At 46.6% G+C, this 27,229-nt stretch overlaps 1 protein-coding gene across 3 annotated transcripts in view; it reads left to right on the plus strand.

Moving 5' to 3' along the window:
• Positions 1-27,229, plus strand: part of PRR5L (proline rich 5 like) — an 80,753-nt gene that overhangs the window by 27,374 nt on the left and 26,150 nt on the right. For 2 of the 3 annotated variants that reach the window (XM_061203250.1, XM_061203248.1), the window contains exons 4-6: positions 8,143-8,191; positions 19,918-19,975; positions 25,163-25,254. In XM_061203250.1, coding sequence (XP_061059233.1) covers positions 8,143-8,191; positions 19,918-19,975; positions 25,163-25,254 — 199 coding nt within the window. The remainder of the gene's footprint in view (positions 1-8,142; positions 8,192-19,917; positions 19,976-25,162; positions 25,255-27,229) is intronic. The other variant, XM_061203249.1, reaches the window with a different exon arrangement.

The raw sequence follows: 27,229 nt of genomic DNA on the forward strand, positions 1-27,229 counted from the left end.
TTAAATTCTCTATGGGGCATCGATGTGGTTTTGAACGCCCCTCTCCAGCCTCAATTCTAATGTGGCTGCATTTTGGCAGTGGGCACAAGTCTCTGTCAGAGGTTTGGGTTTCATGAGCTTGCCCAGGAACGAGAGTGGCCAAACTCTGACACAGAAGCATGCTCTTGCTAAACATGCCTTTCGGCAACTGTTCCACTGATGATAGAAAGTTAGGAAAGCGTGAGAAAGCTATGATTTATTTGTACTGGTTCTTATAAGAACCTATGCAAGTAGTTTCTTAAAAGTGCTTTCACTTTTTGGTTGTCTGGTGGGAGTGGGGGGTACGTGTAGAGGGAGGGGTCATTGATGCTTTTCTTCATTTCATCAGTGAATATTTGTGGACTCTGCCAGGTACTGGGCCAGGTTCTGGGGCAGCCATTGAGGTGGGTTGTTCTTGCTCTTGGGGAACTTACGGCAGAGTGAGAGTGGGGACTGAATAGGCAGTTATCATAGGATGTTCTAAGTGGGGTGGTGGCAGAACCCAGAGTGCTGGGGAGTGTGAGGGGCTGGGCACAGGATTAAATTTAGGAGAAAGCCATGCCTCCTTTGAAATCTGCAGGATGAGCAGGTGGGAATCAGGTAGAAAGGACAAGTGAGGATATAAAAATCTTGCCACTACTCTCTCCATACCCTTTCACCCCTCCTTCTTCCTCGGGGGGAATTTTTTTTTTTTTTTTCCTCAGCAGAAATAAATGCTCAGAGATGAGGTTTCCGGAAACCAGAGATGAGTTATCTGCAGCTGGCCTGAGGCAGGAAACTCGCATTTTCCTTCTCTCTCCAACCACCCTGCTTCTGTTCTTGTTGGGAGGGAGGTGTCATGAAAGAAACCCCAGAGATTTTCAAAGAAAGAGGAGATTCCAAGAATTGAGCTTGGTCTCTGACAGGTCGGAGTTGAAACATCCTGGTTCTGAGTCAGTTGGCTGTCTGAGGCCCGGAAGGGAGCTCCACCTCAGATGCTTCCAGCTCTGTGAGGGTGTCTGTTGACTGTACTGGGACCCACAGCTGCGGGCTGAGCCGGGAGGGGAGGAGAGGAGAGGAGAGCCCGGATGGAGCCCACGGGCTGGCAGAAGGGACCAGTCTGAGTCAAGATTCTGTGAGGTAATAATAACAGTAGACGTCAGCAGAACATTTATTTAGTGCGTGCCAGGCTCTGTGTGTTAACTCTTGTAAAACTCACCACGCCCCTGTGAGCCGGGTGCCACAGTATCCCTATCTTACAGATGAGGAAATAGAGGCACAGGGGACTGGAATAACTTGCCCAGAGTCACAGGGCTAGTTAGTAGCTGACCTGGGACTTGAACTTGAGCCTCCCGTGTTCCTCAACACACAGTAAGTGGGCTGCAAGAGGCACATGCCTGGCGTTGTCCAGATTTAGGCCTGATGCTCCTGGATGTAGATTCATGAGCAGATCATCAAATGAGTGGGGCACTGTCTTCTGAGGACCCTCGTTTGGGAGGCCTGCAGGCGAGATCTTCTCTTTTCGGCCCAGGTCGCTCTGCCTGGCCATGTGTTGATACCTTGTGTCTGCTCTAGTTGAGAAACAAACTCATCTTTGGGGGCAGGAAGAAGAGTTGAAGGGAAGTAGCGAATCAGAAACCTCCAGGGTTGGCCCATGAGGGGGTTGGCCTGCACAGTGTTTGGAAATCTGGACATCCCACCTAAAGATCCAGGCCTCTCTGGAAGGTTTACATCGGGCAATGCTGCATCTGGAAGTGGTCAGTGGGAGCGAGGCCTGGCTGCTGGCTTTGGTGGAGTTTGCTGCAGCCCCACTGTCTGTGCCCGTCTGCTTCCCTCACTCACCTTACCTGCCTGCCCCTGTGGGGATGGGGGTAGCACTGCCTGATGTTCAGGTGGGCCTCTGTTTGAGTTGGGATCTGCCAGTGTGTGGCCTCAGGGAAGGATCTGAGCATCAGTTGCCTCATCTGCAAAATAAATTCCTACCTTAGAGGCTATTGGAGAATTCAAGATGCTTTGTGCCATCCGCTTAGCATAGTACCTGCGACATAATTAGGAACTCTGGAAATGCTTTTTGTTGGTTTTCTCCATCTTTTTCACTGTCCCCACTGCCACCCACTGGGGTGCAGAAAACAGAGAGGTGTGAGAATCCTAGAATTTTATCTGAGTTATGCACATAACCCCCGATGGGCCCCCATAGAATGGGCCAGCAGAGGAAAGGGATGTTTCCCTGTGTTACTGCTTAAAAGACGACACCTCCTTGAAACGTGTCCTATTGCAGAAGCGAGGTGGGTGATCTCAGGAGGATTTAATGATCAGGTTGGATAGGCACTGACTGACGAGCTATAGCGTCAGGTACAGGACCCTGAGGCCCCCTGCTGTTCCTAGACCATGAGGACATCTGGCTAGATCCCACCAAAGGGCCTGGGTACTTGCGGCAGCCCCTGATTGCCAAATGGCACAGAAATACTTCGCAACTGATATGGTTTCCCCACTCGTGCTGGCTAAACTTTAGCCCTGTGGCACCTGTCTCCAAGCTGTTTCATTATCCTTTGGGATTTTGCTGCCTTGGGGCTTTCCCTGTGCACAAGAGAGACTGTGGCTCGCATCTAAGGTGATTTCTCTACATCATTTCTGCCACTCCATTCCCTGCCTGCCATCTGGTCCTCCCTGTACCTCATAACCAGCTAGAATCCAGCTTGGGCTGTGCCTCGTTTACCTTCAAGCCCACAGAAGTGGGAAGTTGAGTTGACTAGATGGTGCGGGGTGAGATGATGGTCTGTGTAATAACAGGAAATCCTGTCATCTGGGGTGGTGTCTCACCCAGTCAGCCTGGAGGAAAAGGGGGTGAGATAGTACAGATCAGTGTGTGAGTGGTTCCGCATTTCTCCTTATTACCGCCCTTTTGGCTTCTGACTGAACTTCATGACCCATTTCCCTTTTGGGTTGAGTCCCACATAAGCATTCACTTCCCATTACTCTCAGGTCCCCACTTCCTTCTCTTTCTAGCTCAATAGCTGATGGTGGTGATGGTGGTGATGATGATGGTGGTGACGGTGGTGGTGGTGTTGGTGATGGTGGTGATGGTGGTGATGGTGGTGGTGGTGGTGGTGGTGGTGGTGATGGTGGTGATGATGGTGGTGGTGATGGTGGTGGTGATGGTGGTGGTGGTGGTGATGGTGGTGGTGGTGGTGGTGATGATCATGGTCATGATGGTGGTGATGATGGTGGTGGTGACACTTGCCGAGGCTTGCTGTATGCCGGGCTCTGTTCTAGGAACTCACCGTTCAAGGGTTAATTCGTTTAGCCCTTGCAATAATCCTGTGGAGTGGCTACCCTTACTATCCCCAAATTCCAGTTGAGGAAACAGGTACAAGGGACTAAACTGTACAGTTAACTTGCAAAGGTTACTGCTGACCACAGGCTTCAGACCCAGGCGGCTGCCTCCAGACCCTCACATTCAGTGAGACTTCTCTCCTCTCCATCCTGAGCTTGCTGCATGCCCTCCTCAGTAACCTCTGAGGTTCCATTTTCTTGTGTATAAAAAACGGTTTTGTTTTATGCTTAAATGAGGAAATACATACACGTTGTTGACAATGGTGCCTGGCACTTAGTAAGTGCTCAGTAAACTTTAATTGGGAAAAAAAGCTAGGCTCCATCCTAGGAGCAATTTGTTTATTGTTTATTATTATTATTTGCTCCAATATGTAATTACTTTCCTCTTTCCTGGGAAGAGACCCTAGGAAAGGATGGAAAAAGTGGAAGGAAGGCTGCCGGGTTCTGTGCCTCTGTGCCCAGAAGGAACATATGTCCTAGGTTTCGGGAATCAGGATTTCCATCTCTTCCGTATCTAGGGAACCACAAGGCACGGGCTCTTTGATTCTGTTGTCTTTCTTCTGCTTGTCTCTTCTTTCTCGTGCTTTACAAGCTAAACTGGCAAATGTAGTGAGGAAGGTTATAGGGTGAGTGGTCCTTCTGTGAATTTAGGTCTGTGCATCCCTAATGCCTTGATACTTTCCATTTTTTGGACAAGATGGTACCCCTGTCTCCTGAGAGAGGGGTCCCGATGGGGAGGAGTCGTTGTCTGAGCTCTTCCATCCTTCTCTCCTAGCACCTCACACCACATCTGACACAGAGTAGGTTTTCAGTAAACGTTTGTGATTCGATGAATTAACTCATGGGGTCCCGATGTTCTATCAGTCACCCTTTCCTGTTTTGGAGGGAAGCTACTGATGATTTCCCCCTGGAGATGGTACCTCAAGGTAGAGGGGCGGAAAATCCCTTTCTCTCAGTTCAGCTAAGACCAGGGTAGAGTTTCTGAGAAGTACCCTTTCCTTGTAAACCAAGTGCAAGCAGAGTAAACACAGAATATAGAAATAGATGGTGGATCTCGCACTGTGACTCAGCCGCAGACTGTTCTCAGCTTGGCTGGGCCAGCTCTGCCCTCTCCTCACCCCCCTCTCTCTGCATTAAGTTCTCGGGTTACCAGCCTGGGGTGGGTTTGCATTGGCAGATTCTCAGGACTTGTGGGATTCTCTGTTCCCCTAGGACAGTCTGCTTCCTGATATTGTGCCCTTGATGTGGGAACGCACTCCCACAATTCCTTCTTGGCCTCAAGCCATCTGTTGGTAACCCTGATGGTGGTTATTGTTAATTAAAAAAATTTTTGTTAATGTTTTTGAGTAGGATGTGTTCACAGTGTACTAAAAATTTACATATATAACGAGATATACATTGAAGAATCTCCCTCCCTTGTACTCCAGAAACCCAGCTCCTACTCCCCTGCCAAAGATAACTTTTATTACAGTAGTTTAATGGTTATTCTTCCAGAGCTTCTTTACGCATATATGAGGAATATTTGTGGAAAAGCAGCTGGGGATACTTGACACTTTATACGAGGTCCACAGACTGGAGTCTAACGAGGTGGTTTGGTGTTTCTAGCACAGCGTTTCCCAACTTCAGGGGATAAAGTTTGCTAAAGTGTTTTGTTGCCCTACTTAATTTCCAGTAACAGCTTCAACCTTCTCCAGCCTCCTACTTGGGAAGACGGCGAGGAGGAGACACAACCCAGTGCATTTACATATAATTTTGAAAATGCATGTGTGTTTTTTGTGTTTAAAAATCAAGGTACTGTATATTTCAGTTCAAAGGGCCTCTTGGAAACCAAATCATAGCTATGACAGAACAGCAAGTTAGAGCCGATTTGACAAGTGAATTTGTTGCTATCGTGTAAATAAAAAATACATATATTTTCTCTTCCCTTTTCACAAGGTAGCACATTATACACACTGTCCTGCATCTTGCTTCTTTTTGACTTAAACGTAATGTAGATATTTTCATATCATTACTTAAGAGCACTTCCTTATTCCCTTTTGGTTTTTTTTATGGCTACTTAGAACTTCATTGTATGAATGAACCAGGTTTTTATGAGCACTTTATTGGTGCACATTTACGTCGATTCCATATTTCACCGCAGCGGAAGTGCTGTACATGTATGTATTGACCTTGTCTAACTCGTAACATGTGCAGACACAAATAAGACAGGATTTTGTAAGGAACAAGGCAGCTTACTGATTTACCCACCCAGGACGATAGAATGTTGACTTAAATGATCAGCTAGGGTCTATTCTGTTCTGATAATTCTGTACAACGATACCTAGTAGAGAGGGTTTTGAACATGGAATTCTCTTACAATACCTGGTTATAGTCTATTACATTTAACATATATAAAGCAGATTGCCACACCTGTGTCTGGTTCCACTTCCGTAAAGGACTGAGGACCACTCTTATCAGTGTGGTGGGAGCACCTCTTCATATCCTGCTTCTTTATTCTTACCCATCACCATCTTGCTGCCCCTAGTATGGCTGCTGCTAGCTTCTGGGTCCTTTTTGCTATGCCTTTGTCTTGGCAGTTGCAACAAGTTCACTCTTTAACCTCTGCTCCTTTATCAGCTGATTTCTACCTCAAGCTTTGTCTTCCTGTAATGCTCTGCAGAATTCTGGCCTTGGCCGGGACTTGCTGCAGTCCCGGCTGTAACATAAGGGTGATATACCGTTCCTGTCACTGCAGTCTGCAGCCTTTCCGCCCTCCCTGATAGGTAGGGGAGGAGACCTCTTGGATTCCTCAGTTGTGTAGCATCACGATGCTCCTGGGGTACCACCTGTCTAATCACGTCCAGCCCCGGTTCACGATTGTTACTCCTCCGCCTTGCTCCAAGTGGGTTTCCATAGCTCTTGACCCTGAAGGCTTACCTGTACTGACGACCTCTGTCTCTCTTTCCATTTTACCTGAAGCGTCTACATGAACACAGTGTCCTCCCAGCGTGGCTTCCTCGGGACACCAATTCCATAGCCTGCATGTTAGTCTCAGGGCTGTGTTGACACCTCAACATTGTGAGTGCCCAAGATATGCTTAAGAAACTCTGTTAGTAGTAGCCCATTATGAGGACTTGTTTTTCCACTTTTTGATGAAGCTTGGCTTCTTCACCTATGGTTTTGAGACTTCCCAGTGGCCATGGAGACTTTGTTGGGAGGTGCTTCTCTTTCCAGCAGCCAGAAGCAGCCTCCCTGCCTCTTCCTGTTTCAGGGCCTCGCTCTGGGGCTGCCCACTTGATTTCTGTGTCCCGTCTGAGCGAAGCCTCTGGCCTCGAAGACCAGCCACGACCCACCTGCTCTTGGCCCAGTGACCGATGAAGGCTTCCCTGTCTCTGTCAGACCCACCCACATCTGGGTGAACCCCTGGGTTCTGTGGATGGGATGGCCTTCCGAGAGCCTGCCATTCACTTGGATCTCAAAATGCAGTGTCCCCCGCAGATACATTTTCTGTCCTGGGAAAAGGAAGGTATTTTCCTTGCTCAGCACGAGTTTTCAGCTTTCCAGGGCTCTTTCTGGTGCAGAAATTTAGATCATGGATGTTTCTTCTTCTTGTGACTCGGTCTTATTGTGTCTATCTTCTGCACATTGTGACATCTTGTTGTAACTTCCTGTTTATCCTACAGCGACACGTGAGAATGCATTTTTTGAGGAGTTAAAACCCAGCAGGTGTTGTCAGAAGCTTGAGTGTCTGCTCTTTAGTAACCGTGTCCGGTGGGATGCGTAAATGAAATTATTGGAAGTCCTGAAGATTTTTTTCCCTGGATTCTTGGTTTTAGCTTCCTCACCTTATTTGGATCAAATTAAAGAAAGAGCAGTAGGGATAGTCCCATGATTTCTCTCAGGGAGAAGGAGGTCTGCTGCCAATACCGCCATTTTTTATTTTTATTTTTTAAGCACTTAAGACTCTTTGCACTTACCTCGGGAGTGTATCGACTAACCTGCTAGCTCTCCACACCCCTCCCCCCAAGGATGTAAGCTCCTTGAGAGCAGAGACCTCGCAAGACCTTGTCTTGTTCACTTCTGCAAGCCTGGTGCTAGAAAAACGTCTGGCTCATAAAGAGCAGCTGAATAAATGTTTGTGCTGGATAATAAAATCGATCTGTTCTCCTTTGAAGGACTTTTAAGTCCCTTTGGGATGGGCAGTAAGGCCACCGAAACCATGGCACCAAGCTCAATGTCTCCGATGGATTTGGGGGCGAGACTGGGTAGGGTTATGCAAAGAGATGTTGAATTTGCAGAAGGTCTGGATTTGAATCTTAACTCTGCCACTGACTTATTTGGGAGACCTCTCTGAGCCCCAATTTCTTTATCTATACACGAGAGATAATAATTGCTCCCCAACACACACACATACTTTACAATCCTTGGGCGAAGAATGTAAGAAGAATGCATTTTAAACCGTAAAGTCTGCAAATGAGGGGGAATTACAAAACCATGGCCTTTCTCTTCCTTATTTTTTGCTGCACATGAAGCCAGGTGCCCCTGCCTGCCTCCACCTCTGTTAGAATTGGCATCTCCTGTGGCTGCCCTCTTGAGATGCTTTATCTGTAAAAGTGAACTAAGGAGCAGATGCCTTCTAGGAGTTCCATCCGCCCCAATTCCCTAATGACCTTGGTGGGGGTGGGGTATTACTAGGGCCTAGGAAAACACACTTCCTGCTCAGGCCTGGCCTCGGCCCCTGTGCCACTGGTGAGCACGGCAATTCACCACGCACCCGTGAACTCCAGGAACTATAACAGCAAGGGCTGCTTGACGGTTTTTCTCTCTTTCCAGGCGGCTGCTGAAGAGTGAACTTGGATCGTTCATTACAGACTATTTTCAGGTAAGCTGTGTGGGTCTGAGCATGTGTTATATTGTGCACGTGGGTACATGTACCTAAAGGGGTGACCGATACTGTACACCTGGACATGCCTTCAAAATTATGTATCCAGAGTTCCTACTACGTGCTGGGCATTGCAGTGCAGCCCTACTACGTGCTGGGCACTGCCGTGCAGTGGCAGTGGAGGCATACAGGGCAAGCGTGGTCCCTGCTCTTATGGAGACTATAGACTCAGACAGCGGTTCTCAGGCTTTTTGGTCTCAAGGACACCTTTACGCTCTTAAAAATGATCATTTGTTTGGGTTATCTCTATGTATTTTCACCATATTAGAAATTAAACCTGAGAAAATTTACTGTGTGCCTTAATTCATTCAAATAATAAACCTACTACATGTTAGCATAAATGGCATTTTTATGAAAAATAACTTTTTGAAAATAAAAAAATAGGAGAGTGGTATTGTTTTATATGTCTGCAAATCTCTGCATGCAGACTGGATCCTCATATCTGCTTCATAGTCAGTCTATTGTGATATTGCCCGTCTGGAAAATATTGCACCTAGTCTCTGGAAAATTCCACAGTACACTCACGGAGGATGCAAGGCAAATAACAGCTTAGTGTTGTTAAGGAAATCGTTTTGACTGTGTGGAAAAGGTCTGGGTGATCCCTCAGGGGACCCCAAACCACACTTTGAGAACTGCTTTCCTAGTGCCATTCCCTCCCACTTCCCTCCCACTCCGTGTATGGTACCTAATTGAGTGTAATGCTATGTCCCTTTAGCCAAGTTCTTTCTTGTCACTAAGCCTCTCGGTCTGTTCTGTTAAAGATAAAATTGAATCAGATAAACTAACATCCCTCCTGCCTAGACACTGTTGTTATGCAGCTAACGAGTTCAAGATTCCAGGTTTAGTCAGGATGGTTTCTAATCCACTGACACGAGATGCCTTCCTGACTCCATCCAAAGACACGTGGTGGGAAGTCCCCACACAGATTTTTTCAATAGTCAATACTATAGTACTGCAGGATCCATGGTTGGTTGAATCTGTGGATACAAAAAACCCTCAGATACGGAGGGTCAACTATAAATTATATGCAGATTCTCGACTACACGGAGGGTTGGTGCCCCTAACCCCTCGCGTTGTTCAAGGGTCAACTGTATACATATTTGTTATTCTAAAGTGTAATCCATCCCTTTTAATGGGAAGGTGACATAAAAATCCATAATAAATTGGTTTCAGGTTGGTGATATTATTCTGTATCCCAGGTGAGCATACTTTTAAGACAGTTTAAAGAGTTTCTAGCTTTTAAAAACAACACAGGCATCCTTCCATTTTCTTTCCATAAATCAGGAAGCTAAAACTTTTATGTGCACTTTAAAAGAATGACAAATGTCAGTTGTTTCTCTCTCACACGCACACACACACCCACACACACCAGAAAATGACCACTTGGCCACTCTAAATCTGGACAAAGCAAGACCCAGCAGAAGCCTGGAATTCAATCAGGTCAAATGTCTCAGCTGCTTGAAAGAAAACCCCTGTCCAGGGAGGGACAAAGATTAAAAAAGAGATAATTAGTCGCAAATGTGAATCATTTCAGTTGCCCTTGACTCGAAGGTCAATCTTGTCCTCACTCTCTTCTCTTGCTGTCTCTAGTGATTGAGTTTTAAATCCAACTACAGAGAAGTGGTTTTTCAATCCCTCCTGGTGAAACCTGCCAGCCCAGCTGCCTTCCTCATTGACATTTAAAATAGACAGGGTTCTGTGTGGTTTCAGTCAAGTTTGAAATGTCAGTCATGTCTTGGCTTTGGGGGCTACCCCTCGGGTGGGTGGGGAAGGGCATTTGGGCGGGGATTTATTTATCTGGAAAGCCCTGAGGTTTTGGGGGCAGTAAGTGCTGCTTACAAAGTATGCCAGACACTTAACAGCTGGTAACCACATATCATTTTTTATCGAGTGCTTAATCAGAGAAACTGCTTGGTGAATATTGAGTCTCTTTCTGGGGGTGTGGGGTCTGAACTGGTTTTCACAGTTTTGAATCTGGGTTTTTCCTTAGTTTAAGGTGCTAGACTGGAGAAAAGCCTATCCTAGACACTGTTTATTAAAATGTAGGTTTTAAGTCTCATGTGGGCACAGAGCCTTTTTTTAAATGTGTTTGGTTCTCCAGTCCCTAGAAATTACCTAGCACATAGTAGATGCTCAATAAACTTTATTGGGAGAGAGGGAGGGGTTGTCCACCACAGATACATGAGAGATTTTAGGAGTTGCACACAATGGTATTAAATAACATTTGCCTTTGTGGTAAGTGTTTCCTTTCCTTATTTTCCTTTAGCACTTCTGCTTGTCCCAGGGAGAGTCTTGCTTTGCGCCCTTGTGTCTGTTACACTTCTGCAAGACTTGGTGATCTCTCTTGTTTAAGGAAGAGAGAGCAGGTTTCAAAATTAGTGTCTTCAGCTAGAAGCAGTGTCTAATTAGGATTACATAACATCATTTTGTTGGCATTGAGTTGATCCTTGAGTTACATTCTATTTATGGTAAATGGTGTTGCTGTGGTTTCTTTTATAAACATATTTATGTTTTTAAAAAGTGGATTGATTGAAGAAAAATAGTATACAAAGAATAATAGTGTACATGGCCCTGGCTGTGACCAAGTGGTGAAGGTGGTTCAAGAGAGACTCAGGTTTGGAAAGTCCTTCACTAGGCACCCTTGAAAATGGGCTGGTTTCAAAGCCACACCAAGAAGAGCTTTTCAGATGAAGAGGGAAATCCAGGAGGCAAGGCTGATAGAGGTGACCTTAGCCTTCACACTCAACTATCAGAGGTAGTTTCAAGAGGGGAAGTCAGAATGGGCTCCAGAAAGAACATTCCTCCAGCAAGGAGGAGGGAGGAAGGTCTGGGGACAAGTGAGGAACCGAACCAGGGGGGTGGACAGGTAAGACCCAAATGCCATGGACGTGGCTGTTGGGGAAGGTGACGAGTGGGTTCCTCCGTGTGGAGGATGAGATGGCCGCCCCCCGGCCTGGACATCTGGACTCAGCAATGATGTCTGTCTCCTGGGACCCAGACCCTCCACCCCAGAGATTACTACTTGTGAAAGCCATCACTGTGGCTCCGCTTTTGAAAGCGAACATTCTCATTTTGCAGCTTTGAAGAAAGACTCACAGAAAAGATTGTCTTCAGTGAAGAATAATGAAAATGACCCGAGGTGAGGGCAGGGGCAGAGCAGGCGGAAAGATGGTGCTTATCTTGTGTCTGCGCACAGAGAAGACAGGCTGTTTGATTGACAAAAGCACAGATAGATTTCCATAAGACAGCGGCCAGAAAAATCTTTGACACTTCCAGTATTGATTTTCCTTTTTCCTCCGTCTGTTTTGAATTGCACCCGGAAGGAAAATTGGGGTTTCCGACAGGAACTCTATATCCTAGAGACAGCTCTGCGGGATAATTGGTTCCTTTTATCTTTGGAAATGGTTGACAGGAAATGCTCTGCATTTTCCTCTTACCTGATTAGGTGCCTTGGTGGTTCGGGGCATGGGGATGGGAGAGGTGGCAGATCATACTTTCTGTGCTTCTGCATCTGCTGGCTGTGGTGTGTCTATTGAAAGCTTTTCCCCAAGCCCAGAAAGTTAAATTATTTTTGGTGGAACTAGAGTTTTGCTTGATACAGAGACTCAGTGTGTAGTCAGTGGCTTTGAATAAAATAGTACCTAAGAAAAGGGGAAATGTGGCCACCATACTTGTCAGTAGGGCACGGATGATGTAAAGGTTTGATGTAAAGGTTTCCATCTACTGCTCATATCTGTGGCAGTCACAAGAGGCTACTTTCCCCTTAGCTCATCATTATCAGAGAAGATTCATTAAGGGCATGTGGCATGTGGCAAGGAGTTGAAGGAGAGACCCACGGAAGCATCCTGGTCACCATGGAGTTTGAAACTGAAGTGCAGGGAGGTAGATGCCGTATAGGGAACACACGGCATTGTGTTAACTGAAACCCTGAGTGGATGGTAAAGGCTTAAAAACAGGCCCAGTATAATGTTTACTATTCTTTAAGATTATTAATCTTTATTATTAATAATAATCTTATTATTTAAGATTAATAATAATCTTAAAGATTATCTTAATTCTTTAAGATGATTAAATAATAATCTTCTTTAATCCACCTGGGAAGGCTTCTAAAACAAACGGGATTCCCAAAATGGGAAAAGAGATAATTAGGTGGGCAGAAGGTAGTAAGGCACAATTCCCATATACTCTGCTTTGAAGGTAAAATTGGGGCCAGTATACAGAGGGGCTTTGAACAAGAAGAGCTGGGCACCAGTGAGGAGACAAGCAAGAGGGGAGAGGATGATGTCTTTAGGTGAGAAGGTCGTCAGAAGTTGCATCTTGGATTTGGCCAGTACTTGGAAGAGAGGCCTTGGGGTGTCTGTGAACATTGGGGTGGCCTAAAGCTCCCCCTTGGCTGTTGAGAGGGGAGAGAAAAGGTGCTAGTCTGGGGGCTGCCAGGAGGACCCCTGGATGTTTCAGGCTGCCCTCTTTGCCATACTTAGTCTCCTCGGCAGTTACTTGAATTTTATGCAATTATTTGAATATTTTTATTGGACTTTCCTCCAATTTTATGAAGATAAATGGAAAAATGAGTCTTGAAGTTGATAACCACAGATCTTAATATAATTGAGAGAAGGATGGAAATCAATGGGTATGCTGAAATGGCAACTCTTCAGCCTCATTGGACTGAGGTTATTACACATTCAGTTGTTAAGGAGGGAACATGTAGGTACCAAATGCTGCAAGTATATCACCTGAAGACTAGCTCTGAAAATGAGGTGTAATTAGGGATTTTATCATCCTTTTTGGCTCTGTGGGAACAGAACTCCCCCTGATATCATGTAAGTGTCTAGGTCCACATGGGTATGTGTTTTCAGGAACCCATTATGGATGAAATTGGGTGACTTCCAAGTAGACTAGGCCGGAAATGGCAGGAGACAGATTTAGGGAACCATTGAGGGGAGGGATGAAAGGCAGGGGTAGATGCTGGAAAAGTGGAAACATCCAAATACGTGGAAACATCCAGCAACTCAGTGGCCACAAGAAGTAAAGACCGAGATGGGAGGTCTGAGAAATATTTGTTAGCCTTGGAAAGCAATGGGCGACCTTTCTCGGAGGCTGTTTCACAGCTATAAGGAAGACAAAAATAACCATCATTGTAACAGCTAATATTTTCAAGCATTTATGTGCCAGGCATTGTTCAACAGTTCTGAGCGGTTGGTTCTCAAAGTGTGGTCCCTGGACCTGCGTCTTCAGCATCACCTGAGAATGTGTCAGAAAAGCAAATTCTCAGACCCCTCCTCAGATGAACTGAGTCAGAAACTGAGGGGACTGTGGCCCAGCAGCCTGTGTTTTAGCAAGTCCTCTGTGATTCTCATGTGTGCTCAAGTCTGAGAACTGCTCTAAGCATCCTTTCTGCACTAAGTCACGTATTCCTCCTGACAGCTGATGAGGAAAATTCATTATTACCGTTTCGCACATACTGCAGCTGAACCTGGGTAAAGGAAGGTTATCCACAACCATACAGCTAGTAAAAGGTAGAGCGGAGATCAAACCCAGGCCATCTGGCCACAGAAGAAAATCTTTTGGATTATACTTTAAATGTTAAAAATGCCCTGAAGATATCCCCTGAAAACCCCAGAGAAGAGAAATTTCAGTGCTTTTAAATTTTATTTTATTTAATTTTTTTAGTATCCAGCAAAACAGACATGGGACTATTTTCCTGCTTCCTTGTAAAATAACTTTGAAAAAAGCCCAAATTCACCCTTTTAGTGAATTTTACCCTTTTACCAGTGAAATGGTGCTAAATGAAGATTAAACTTGTACCAAGTTTCAAATTTTCTCCATTCACCATCTGGGGCTTTCTCTCTGGTCTCATCACACCCACACACACACCCCAGGACTGGTTTATTAAGAACTCTCTGGTCCTGGGGGGTGAGTTGTGTGTATAAGACTTTTTGTTGCTTATCTAGGAAGGCCTCCAGGTTCACAGGAAATGTAGACATCCTAAGAGATGATGGCTGTACTTTCAAAGTTACAGAAGAGAAAAAAAATGGAGGTGGCCCATGATTTCCGTCACTGGCTTGGTGCCAACAACAGCAACTTTTGCAGACATTGCTATCCCTGGAAACAAATGCCTGGAATGGAATTATTGGTTAATACAAGTTCTCAGTAGGCAGAGTGACATGCTGCCAGACACCTCTGGGATGGGAAAGAATGTCTCATTTGGGAATAGCATCCACCTGGGAGCCAGGTGTATGCCTTGCCAGACATCACATATGGATAGTGGAGAGGGAGACCCCAGCAAAGTACTTTTGGAGAGGCGGAAGTTGAGAAGCTAGTAGCAGGATTGGGCAGCAGCAATGACCCAGCTGGATGGAAGCTTTGGTGGAACCCAGTTACATGGCCTGAAATTGCCAAGCCAACTGCCCCCAGTATCTGAACCGAATGGATCTCGTCTACTTTCCCTTGTGGGCAAGGGCACTGAAAACCTCTCTAACTGATAGGGCAGAAGAGTGTGATGCCTAAAAGCACCAGCCTTTCTGCCAGGAAGGTCTGGATCCCAGTCCTTGCTAGAACACTTACTGGCTGTGTGACTGTAGGCATGTTACTTAACCTCTCTGAATCTCAGTCTTCTTAGTGGTCATCTAGTTGTAATCATAGTACCTACTTCAAAAGGTTGATGCAGTTACTAGATGAGATGACATATATCAAGTGCTTTGTACAGAAAGTGAGCACTGAATGAATGATAGCTGTTCACCTTAGTATTTTTTTAATCATTGTTGAAGTAAACCAGAGTAATATCCTCAGGGAAAGATTTGGGCTTTGGATTCCAGCCAACCTGGGTGCAAATTCTGGTCTCCCATTTGCTAGTTGCTTCTCTGAACCTCAGTTTCTTCATCTGTATAAAGGGGATAAGTTTGTGGCAAAGGTAAAGTGAGATAGTGCATGAGAAGGGTATAATACAGTGCCTGACAAAGAGTAAAAACCAATAAAAAACTCCACCGTCATTCTTTGTATTCTCATTATTATCATCACTGCTAAAGCATTAGAAGCGACAGGTGGCTAGCAGCCTTAAGCATTTACAGAATTCCTACCTTGTGTGGGAATAGCATCATTCTCCTCACCCCCTAGCTTGTTGGTTCCCCATTTTCCTGAGTTCTTCTGGCCGGGTTGAGGAGGAGCTTGCTTGACTGGAGATGCATGTGGTTGACATTGACAAGCCCTGCACTACAGCAGCCCACCCTCTCCTCTGCCTTCCTCGCCTCCTCCTGCCCACCCTCCGTGATTACCCAGGATGAGCTCGGTCTTTCCAACCCACTGAAGGCTGCATGGTTTTGGATGCCTTTCCACAGACATCCGTGTTTTTTGCACTTTTTCCTTTGAGCCTTGTTCTTCTGTTGGCAGCCCATTTTCGATGTCTTAATAAAAACAGATAGGTCAGCTGTTTTTTACTTCCGGATCCTCTGCCACTTCCTTAGAGTGCTGTGTATTCCCCGTCCAAGTTCATTTATGGGGGCTGCGTTAAGTAACAATGGGCCCATTTCCTAGGTGGCTGCTATTGAATGTAACTAGTAATGTTAGCTAGTTATGTTAACTAGTAATGTTAACTTGTAATGTTTTTTGGCTTGAAGCCTTTGGGCGGGGGAGGTGACGCGGTTGGTGCCATCAGGCAGGGAGTGGGACAAGAGAAAAGTCAGGAACTTCTCCAGCTCTGTTCCCATACATTTTCTCAGCAGCTTCCAGAGTCAGGCGTTTGTCTGGGGCTGGGAATACTGGCAGGTGAGGCCAGAGGGAACAGACACTTCGAAAGACAAACGATGCAAGATAGCTGTCTAAATCGAGGCTGGTTTTCTTTTCTGTTTTCTTTCTTTTTTTTAGGTCTCAGTAGCCTTAAGCCCCATAGATGTCCAGTTGGCGTGTCCTTAGGTGAAGTGACCAGCAGACAGGGTGGGCTTTGTAATTTGCAGGGCCCAGTGCAGAATGCAAATGCGGCTCCCACCAGGGTGAGGAAGGCACTCCCCTTCCCATGGACCTGTGGCCGCAACCCGTCGTGGACAGGGGGCCCCCAAGAGATTGTAACCTTCATGCTCTCGGTACATAGCTCAGGGGTGGTCGAGAGGCCCCCAGCTGAGTCATCAGCACTCAAGCCAGAGCTCTGCCAGCCCAGGGCAGGGAAGGGGGGCTGCCACCAGGCCTCTCCCCAAGATGCCGCAGAGCACCAGGGCCTGGGCCCCTGCCGACGCAACCCTGTCACCACCTTGGGAATAGAACGATGACAGTGGTGGGGCAGGGCAGGGGAGACCAGCAGGGTGGGAAGCAGCAGGGGGTGGGGAGCAGGGGCCTGAAAACCCCTCCTGGGGTGACTGTAGAAGGCAGGACCATGAGTGAGCTGAGGCTGAGCCCCTGGGGTGTGTTCCGTTTCCCCAGCAGGCTTCACTTACAAAACACAGATTCAAAGCTAAAACTATTAAGAAGTGAAGATGGCAACTGTAGAGCATTAAACCCCAAGCATGAGGCCCTTCAGAGCACCGGGCCCTCAGGATTACAGGGCCCTTTGGGGCATAGGGGGCCTGTGTGACTACACATTCCCAGGGGAGAAAATGACTGGCTCAGTTTGAGACCCAGGTGGGGTGGAGGGCAGGCACCAAGCCAATCAGCTAAGCTGAAGATGCAGGCTGGATTCAAATGGTTCGAGCATGCAAGATGGGGCACAGCACCACTGTGTCGGTAGCCGGCGATTCTCCAGAGAAGCGGGGCTGTGAGCCAGGCTGGCCCAAAAGATCCTAACTCACTTAGCACGTGCCAAGTAAAAGATGGAGACCGTACTTCTAGCTGCAGTTTATTCAACTGTAAAATAAGAGCAAAATCTACAAAGCGTAGGGGTATAAACATTTTCAAGATGCTTTTGAAAGGTGCTTTATCTTCCTGAAAAATATGTCCACCTAAAAATGATTGAAACTGTATGTGACCAATTGATTTGGACCACAGGGCTGGGGAGAGGGGAGAATGACTAGATGATTCTTAAGGCCCCTTTTAAGTTTTTGTTACTGTTATTTTGGTCTAAGCTACAGAATTTCTATGCCGTGTATCATGATAAATTTTAAAATGAATGTTTTCCATTTCTCCATAGTACACAAATAATTTCTTCTCCTTGAAAAAAAAATTTTTTTTGCCCCAAATGTCTCCTTGAAGGGGGAAGACATAGAAAAGAGGAGGAAGGAGAACCTAGGCCACTTTTTGAAGTTTATCTCTTAAGAGGCAAAGTAGTTTTTATCAAATGAAAATAAATGCCATTTGTAAAATAAGAGCAAGATGTACAAATGCACAGGGGTATTCGAATTTTAAGGACCTATATCACTTTCTCTCCTCTTACAAATATTCTATCTCTTATCCTGATTTCTTAAAACCAAAAAATGGTCTCTAGCATCAAAACAGACAATATATACTCAATATTTATTAGCTTCTACTATGTTCTAGGCACTGTTCTTAGAGCCAGGAGGACTAAGTTAAGTGGTCCTCACTCCTAAGGACCTAAAATCCTAACACATAGGATATAGGGTTTGAATTAATTTCCGTTGTTAACTCATGATATAACCTCGACTAGGCTTTTATTTCTTTCAGTGCCTTGGTTAGCCCCCCACACCTTTAAAATGTAGATTATTACAGTGATGGAACAAAATTATGAAGCCTGCATCATAGGGAGGAGTATCTCTTGCATTTGTAGGTGCATCTCGGAAACATGAAATTAAGGAGGGTTTGTAGATGTTTTGGAAGAAGTCTGAGGTGTCAGTGTTGGCAGTAGAGGTGGTGACAGAGAACAATGCATCAGGAGTCCTTGCGCGGAGTGCCAAGGGGACTCCCTGAGGCCCTCCTCTGGGCCAGTGAAAGGGACCCGGGCAGATACTTCAGACCTCAACTGTGATTTTTGCTCAGAACCATTCAGGGGGAGTGACTGCCATCTGGAAACACCTCCAGCATCCATTCCTGCCCAGCTCAGCTGGCGCAAAGTCTTGGATCATTTCAGTTTGGTGCTGTGGTGTTTTCTTGCTGCTGGGATTCGTGTGCTTGGCTAGAAGGTAGAGAACACAGAGTTTCACCTTAAGTACCTGTCTGTTCCATGATTCCTAGTAAAGGAATTGATTTTTTTTTTTCCTTTAACAGAGTCGGTAGACTCCTATAGGATGTCACTCTAACTTTGAGTTGGGGTTCCATCTTGAAACTAAATGGTGGCCAATTACTTTTAAAATTAGGTTATAGCTTGTGAATTTTAATAGGATCTATAAAATTTGGTGTATATGTATTAGTCACAGGAATGTGATAGTACCTTTGATCAAATACTTTAATATATTTGATGTAGGTCCATTCATTACTGACTCTCTTTACCTCCCACTCCTTTTGTGAAGATAGTTGGGCTAAAAGAGCAACTCTTGTCATCACTACCCATTTCCACTGATTACTGGGAACATAAAATACCATGTGTGTTTGTGTGTGTGTGTGTGTATTTATAATGATTAATTATTATAAGAACTTTATGCTATTGCTGTTGTGATGCCATTTTGTAGATAAGGGACTCAAACTCAGGGAAATGAAGTCCAAGATCACACAGCTAGAAAGTAGCTGAGCTGGGACTTGAACCCCTGTCTGATGTCCAGGTTCTTTCTTCTCTGCCATGTGTGCTCTCACCATCATTGTAACAGGGTTTTAGGGTTTTATAAAAGAGAGTACTAAGAAACGCATTAGGTTTTGGGTAGGATATATACCCCTGTGTGTCCCCTACCCTATAAGCATAGGCCTTCGCTAATCTAGGGATGTGAGGTGAGTGGGGGAGGCATCCTTACTCTCTGAGCTTCTGTGGCCTTTGGAGAGGCTGCCCGTGTCGTGTGGGACCAGCTGTAGCCTTCTGAGGGAAGGAGGGGTCTGGGTGGGAAGACTTGCTGGAAGGCAGCAAAGCAGAGTGGACAGAACATGGCTTGTGGAGCCAGGAAGACCAGCTCTGTGTCCTGTGTTCCAGCCTCTTCCCCGACCATCAGTAAAGTCAGGGTAATGGCACCAACTTGACCAGACTATTGGGAGGGTCAGAATTAGATAAGCTGAAGAATATAAACCCTCTGATACATGCAAAACACTCAGCGGTTGTTAGTTGTAATTGCAAAGGGACTTCCTCTTACTCCCTCTTTCCACAACTTTCCCACGCACACGCTCATTGACGGACACACACTCACTGCTGCTTAAAATCTTGCAGGCAGTCTCTTTCACGCTAGTGTGAGAGATTTATCGTTTTTATAAAAAATCATTTTTATAAAAAAAAATCCATTATTTCTGCATAATTTCCCATTGCCTCCATGCTCCCTTTTCTGAGTTTTACATGAAGGGCTTGAAGGACATTGGGTGTCTACCCTAGTCCTTCCAGAGAATTCAGCCAAGCTTGGGGCAGCCCATTCCCTGGTCGGAGGGATGGGGATGGCACTTGGGTTTGGCTCTCATCTCCTTCCTTTGCTTCGGGCTGTCTCACTGATGCCTCCAGAAGCCTCGGCCTTCCTAGAGGATAGAAGGCTTCTTCAGCCTGGAGGCATGAGCAGTGCCCAAGTGCCTGGAACCCTGTGCCCTCACCCACTGGGAGTGGACCTGGGTTTGTCACGCGGTGAAGTAGCCCAACTCTTGTGTCCTTTGTTCTCTTTCGGCAGAACCAGCTTCTAGCAAAAGGACTGCTGTTTGTGGAGGAGAAGATTAAGCTGTGTGAAGGCAAGTACAAGGCAGCCCCTGTCCAGCGGGCCTCTGACTCAGCCTTTGATGCTTGGACAGCTGGAATGCTTCTGTCCCAGAGAGGCAGGCTCCAAGCGCGTGCGTCGCCCCGGCCGCCCCTTCTCCAGCTAGGGGGGCAGCACTTCCGCCTGAGTTAGCCACTCCCAGCGGTGCAAGTCGGACTGTGTTTTGAGAACTGAGGGGGAATTAGGGTGGCCTCTTTGGAGACCCCGTTAAGGGGGGTTTTCATGGGATGCATGCTGGTGGTCTCCTTTGAAGGGACAACTTATACCGCAGATCCTGCCGTGCTGTTCCCTCTGGTTTGATCCAGGCTATTTCCTACTGGCCTTTGTATAATACTGTTTCTTGAGGTGGTGCATGTCAGGAGGCCAACCCACTTGAGGGACAGAAGGCTAGGCAGGCACCTGCTCAATGGGGCTGATTTAATAAACAAAGAAAAATGTCCCAGCCTTAGAAGATGTTAGAGTCGAGCTGACAGGATAGAAAGGCACTGAATGGATCTGGGAGGTGGCCAAGGGCAAGAGTCGGCCGACCCCGTGACTCCACCAACGGCTAATCTCAGCTCCCACCATTGTGGATCCTGATGCAGCTTACCACCTACTTCTTGGCTGACTTTTGGCAAGTTTCTCGTTTCTTTGAGCCTTGGTTTTTTTAAAATAATTAAAAAAAAAATTTATTTATTTTATTTACTTATTTTTGGCTACGTTGGGTCTTTGTTGCTGTGCGCGGGCTCTCTCTAGTTGTGGCAAGCGGGGGCTACTCTTCATTGCAGTGCGGGCTTCTCATTGTGGTGGCTTCTCTTGTTGCAGAGCACGGGCTCTAGGGTGCATGGGCTTCAGTAGTTGTGGCTCATGGGCTCTAGAGCGCAGGCTCAGTAGTTGTGGCTCATGGGCTCTAGAGCGCAGGCTCAGTAGTTGTGGCACATGAGCTTAGTTGCTCCGCGGCATGTGGGATCTTCCCGGACCAGGGCTCGAACCCGTGTCCCCTGCATTGGCAGGCGGATTCTTAACCACTGCGCCACCAGGGAAGCCCTAAAATAATGTTTAAAATGATAAAATGGGACTAGGGATCGTAGGGAGTAAAAGGAGTATAACTGGCGTAGCTCCATACCTGGCACATAGTAGGTAAGCAAACTGGTTCCTTCTTTTTTTTTTTTTTTTTCCTATTCCAGCCTAGAGACCTCCATCTGTAGGTCAAGTTTACTTCTAGATTCAGACTCATCAGGCAGTAGGTCATTCCTTTTTTCTTCCCCTTCCCTGGGAGAGACACTTGTGTCCAGTGAAGGGTCTCCTAGAAAGACAAAGTAGGAAGAAAAATGAGAAATTGACACTGGAAGGTCCCAGTGCCCAGCACACAGTGAGTGCTCACCACACCTTTGGAAAATGAGAGGTTTGAAATTAACCTCTGTCTATTCAAGAACTGACTGAACCTGCAGCCTTGTTTCCCTCAAATGCAACTACGTTGAGATTTTTTCAACCTTAGAAACACCCGGTAACCCGAGGCCTTATTTTTGAGCGACTGGCTTTGACAAGAGCTTCGTGGCCCTTTTGCATGTTGGGGTGAGGCTAGTACACCAGTGTGAAAGGTGGCTGCCTCCCCGGTCTCCGGCCACATCGTAGTAAGTCATTTGGAGTTATTCCGTGCTCCTGGAAATGCGGAAAGCCAGCATTATGAAAGAGATGCTGAGCAAAACCAGAGCGTCAAGGACCTTTAAAAGGGAAAGCTGGCTGTCTGTCATCCAAGTGACACTTAACATAGCTACGTTCAGAGTGAAAACTCAGGCACAGAGCTAGACAGGATAAACAAAGGGCATCCAAGGTTCTGTGTTTCTGCCCCAAAGCACGACTAGAGAGCAGTGGGCCGGAATGCTCTTGCTGGGTCTCTTCTTGTCCTGGGGTCTGGGTGGCAAGGTTCTTTCTGCACAGTGAAGGGGCAGGTGGGAACCTGTAAGGGTCTTTCACATCTTCAACCAGAACATCTCTACTTTTTCATTTTGTGTGTTATAACTCCAAGAAAGATTTTATTTGGGTAAAAGGATTCTTTGGCTATAAAATAGAGTTTTGGATCCATCCTATCACTGAACAACCTTTACTTTATTGACCTGGCTTGTACATAGCCACTCTACCTGACGGCTGCAGAAGGGGCAGAGGTAGCCCCTCATTATGTGGTACACTTTCGTGGACAGAATATGCCTTGTTACTTTCCGTAATCTTTTCTAGAGCTTTAGTGACCTTGGCTTTAAAGAAGTTTCTCATACCTATTCTATATACCTCTCTGGTGATCTAAACTTCTGTGGCAACTAGAGGACAGTTTTTATAGGACAGTCATCTAGAACCTCCCATCCAAACCCCTTTCATCTTTGCAGGGGGCTAAGGCCTTGACTCGTGGGCTGTTCTTGGAGATGGAGTCACCTCCTTCCTTTAACTCTTTCTTCCCGGGGCTACTCTGCTTTGTTAGCCTGTGTCTCTCTGATGTTCTTCTCTGAACACTTTCCAAAACCTCCACTCCTCTCTGAAATTTGCAGCAGGCAGTTAGACCCAGGCTCCCAGGAGAGGCGCCTTCCTGCTGCCAGGTTGAAGGATGACTTCATTGCTGATGAGTAGTCCATCTTGGAGGTGAAGGGGAGTAAGTAGGCACCAGCACTGAGCATCAGGCTTCTCTGTCACTTCCTGCCAGTTGGGAGGGCCTCTGCTTGTCTTTGTGATGGAAGACTTAGGATAAGGGCCATCAATGAAGGAGCTGGCAGAGCCTTTTCTCCTTTGAGATACACTCTCCAGGTGTTGGGATTCACCTTGGTTTTAGGCACCAGGATGCCCTAACATTTCAGACCATCCTCTTGACTTCCTGACCTCCTCCCTGCAGTGAACTAGCCTACCTTTGAAAAGAGAATGGTGATTGATGCATTCATTCAAACATTTATTGATTATCTACTATTTTTTTTTTTTTTTTTTTGGCTGTGTTGGGTCTTCATTGCTGTGCGCGGGCTTTCTCTAGTTGCGGCAAGCGGGGGCTACTCTTCATTGTGGTGCACGGGCTTCTCATTGCAATGGCTTCTCTTGTTGCAGAGCACGGACTCTAGGCGCGCGGGCTTCAGTAGTTGTGGCACACGGGCTCAGTAGTTGTGGCTCGCGGGCTCTAGAGCACAGGCTCAGTAGTTGTGGTGCATGGGCTTAGTTGCTCCATGGCATGTGGGATCTTCCCGGACCAGGGCTCGAACCCGTATACCCTGCATTGGCAGGTGGATTCTTAACCACTGCACCACCAGGGAAGTCCCTGATTATCTACTGTTTACCAGGTACTTTGCTAGGTGCTGAGGACACAGTGGTGAACAAAACTTCATAGGATTACAGGTCCTCGAGGCCCTCACTACCTGGTAGTGGAGACAGGTATTAATCAAATCACCATCAGATATAAAACCCCAACTGGGACAAGTACTAAGAATACAATCCATAACAGGGGGATTTGGCCAGTGGGGGAGACTTTCTTGTGGAAGTAATGCTGGAGTTGAAAATATTAAGATAAACAGATGTATGTTAGGCAAAGAGAGGAGAGCGAGAACAGTCTAGCCAAAGGAACTAGCACATGCAAAGGCCCTGTGGCATGGAGGGGGGCATGGTGAGCATGAGGGGCTGAAATAAAAGTTACATACAAGGGGAATACAGAAGAGGATGAAGACACAGAAGAAGGAAGCAGAGTCTCCCCAGCCAGGCTGCCTATGCTGTGGTTTCTTTATCTAAGAGCAAAGGAAAGTGTTGGAGCTAGCTATTAAGTCCTGCTCTGTCCTGTCCCATATCTGGGTTAAAAGGTAACCTCCTTCCACTCACCAGCCCTAGCATCTGCAAAAACCTATGCACTCAATACTTGCCATTCATTCATTTAAAGATTGCCAAACATTGATTTACTGATGTGTCTAGCTAAGTGCTAGAAATAGAATGGTGAGCAGGACAGACAGGGCCAGGGCCCTCACTCCCATTCTAGTGGAGGAGACAGAGAAAGAAGTAAATGAGCGATTCCAACAACGCGTAATTAGCACGCGGTGAGGGAAAGTAGAGGCTGCTGTGGATTTGCATTTCTCTCCAGTGTATTTCACTCTGACCTTTCAAAATCTGCACAGCTTTGGCCCCGCTAGCTACTAGTCATGCCCTCATTCTGTTTTCTCTCCCAGCCACTGCTATTGTTGTCCATTAAATTAATAGATGGACAACACTAAACGAATCTTTCAAGATCAATTCAGTGGAACTGGCCGTGCATTGCCAAACGCATCTCTCAGGGTCTAATCTTGGCTGACCCAGTTTCCCTGCCTCAGCTGAGCAGAGATAGTGCCCAGTCAGCTCTGTTATCTAGGTCATTAAACAGCAGCCACCGTGCAAGCTCTGCCCTGCCAGTGCCTGCCTTTCCTGCAGGTGCAAAGTCCCTCGAACAGCCTTCCTGTGGCGTTGGGTGACCTATGTCCATCTAGCCTGGGGGTGGCGCTTGGCCAGGGCTCGGGCTTCCTGATCCGGGGGATGAGGGTAGGCACAGCGTCAGGAGGTGGGTCCCGTGTTTTGCAGGTGACTGTTCAGAGAATAATGCCCTGCCGGTTACAGTGGGTGGAGGTGATAGTTTCTGAGCCCTCTTTCCGTCTCTCTCAAGTGACAGCTCAAATCTAGACTGAAAAGCCAGTGTCTTAGTGATTATGAAAAACAAAATAATTTATAACTGTGCACATGATCTTTCTGGATTATATGGGCAAGAGCACGGGTTCTGGAATCCCAGCTTGGCCTTCTACCTGTGTGACTTTGAGCCCAGATACCTGGCCTGTCTGAGCTGTAAAATGGGGTAATAGCATCTACTCATGAGATAGCTTATAGATAAATAATCTAGGAGAGGGCCTGATAATGTTGTAACCATTCTTGTGATGATAGCAGTTATGGCGTGCTTTTCAAAATTCAGCTCCCTTTTCTGGATTAAGGGAGAGAAGGCATATTTGCATATTTTCGGTCGAGTTTTCCCATCCAATCCCATGTTTACTGTAGTAACACTTCTGGATCAAAAGTAGGTAATGAGCTTCCTCTCACGACCATCCCATGCTCCATTTGACATGGAACTGTCTCCTGGCCTCTCCTGCAAGTAATGACCAAGTTCTTTTCTTTCTTTCTCCCCTCCCATCTTCTCGCCCTCATGTAGGTGAAAATCGCATTGAGGTTCTGGCTGAAGTCTGGGACCACTTCTTCACTGAGACTCTCCCCACCCTGCAGGCAATATTCTATCCAGTTCAGGTCAGTCTTACTGGGGAACATCCTCCTGCCGGCCTGGGCAGTCTGTCTTATTCCTTGGCCTTTGCCCCCTGGGGCCTGCCAGCGAATGGGGGAAAGCCAGGGGATTGGGCGCTGCCTGAGCTGGCTCAGGACCTCGGACATCTTTGGAAGGCCACTCTGTTCTATATTCAGCATCTAACCTCAAGCAACGAACAGTGCCTGCATACCTAGCAATTTGTAGGCGCTCTCTTCGCTCCTGGTTTTGAGTATGTCTGTATATTCTTGGAGTGGTTTGTTTCTTCTTACTTTTCAGAAGTAGGGAAGATGGGGGAAGGAGACTTTTTCTTTCCTTTTCTTTCTTTTCTCCACCCCCCCTTCCTTGAAGCACAATTTTCCGGCACGTTTTCTGTGGCTCCCAAATTGTGGGAAAGGGACAGTGTTCCTTGCCCTTTGTAAGGGATTCCTGAATACGAGAAGGCCCATGATGTCGCAGGAAGAACTGTGGACCTGGAATCAGTAGCTGGGTTTGGGCAAACTCATTTCCTGTTTCTAGGCACAGCTCTGTTTCATCTCCTGCAGAATGAAGAATTTAGAGTAAAACCGAGTAGCATCTCTTATGCTTCTTATTCTGTGAGCTCAGCTCATTCTACCACCTGCGTTGGTTTCCCTCTACCTTCTTGAAGGGGCTACTAGCAGGACTGGTCAGTGCCGGGTCAGAATGGACAGCCCCTCAGGCAGACTGACCAATAAATATTCTTCTCCAAAATACATGTCTCTGTCACACGCTTATGCTGCTATGTGCTCATGAGCGCTCCTCCCACTGCGGTTAAGACATCATATCTAATCAGGTTTGTTGAAGTGCAGGCGTGGGCGCTGCAATAATACAGCCATTAGCAAAGGTAGGAATTACCTTGTACCAGAGGTAAGGGCCCACGTGCTTTGTTTGCTCTGAGTGGTATTTTAAAGGAAGTTGGAATTCTTTTAAATACATGTCAAATAGTTAAAAATTGGGAGGTTGTGCCTTCAGAGTCCATTTCCCAATTCAGGTTTGCCCCTAACAATTCCAGTAGAAGCGTCTGGCCTGCAGCACACTGCTCTTCTCATCCCATCCTCAGCTCCACCCTGCACCCCTGTGAGAGGATTTGAAGCATTTATGTGGATGGTTCACTCCCTGTGTCCACAGACTTCTCCCTTCTCTGCAATACTCACTCCTCGGCCAATAGTGGGTCTTAAGAAGACACACCAGGGAGGTAGGGTTGCCAGATTTCCCAAATCAAAATACAGGATGCTGAGTTAAATTTCAGATAAACAATGAATAATGCAGTATTTGGGATATACTTATGCTAAAAAACGATTCAAATTTAACTGGACAGCCTCTGCTTTATTTGGCAGTCCTACTGGAGAGGGGGTGTAGACCTAGGTCCCCCTTAGGACCATTTAGGCAGGAAACTCCAAGGTGCGGATACCCGGATGGATTTAGAATGGGAGGGAGGGATCTGAGTGGGCATGGCCCCGTACAGTCATTGGAGGGCCAAGAGGGGCCCTCTTAGCCTCAAATCCAGGCAGGAGCCCAGCTGCATGAGTCTGAGGATGATACTGTCCTGCTTCTCTTGAAAAATTCTAAGATCTGGCAAGAGTTGCTATTGCCCCTGTCTGCCCCTCCCCCCCCCACAATTTCCCAAGTGCTGCTGCTGGTCCAGACACCCCACTCTGAGAACCCCTGAGTTAGGGACTCTTACTACTGGTAGTAACACCCCCAGAGGTGTCTGTTAGTCCAGCTAGGTCCTTCTCACAACTTGCTGTGTAAGTGTCTGTGTGAGACCTGCTTCCTCACTGGACAATGTGTTTGCGTGCCCACTGTGTTCAAGGGTGTGGAACTTTGCCTGCCTTTTTCTGTCTTGTAAAGTGAAAGGAGTCCTGGCGATGAAGCGAGGGCACAGATACCTACGAGATGATAGAAAGTCAGTGCCGAGTGCTGGGATGTGGTGCAAAGAAT

This window comes from Eubalaena glacialis, chromosome 10 (genome assembly GCF_028564815.1).
Source record: "Eubalaena glacialis isolate mEubGla1 chromosome 10, mEubGla1.1.hap2.+ XY, whole genome shotgun sequence".
In the NCBI taxonomy this organism is placed as follows: domain Eukaryota; kingdom Metazoa; phylum Chordata; class Mammalia; order Artiodactyla; family Balaenidae; genus Eubalaena; species Eubalaena glacialis.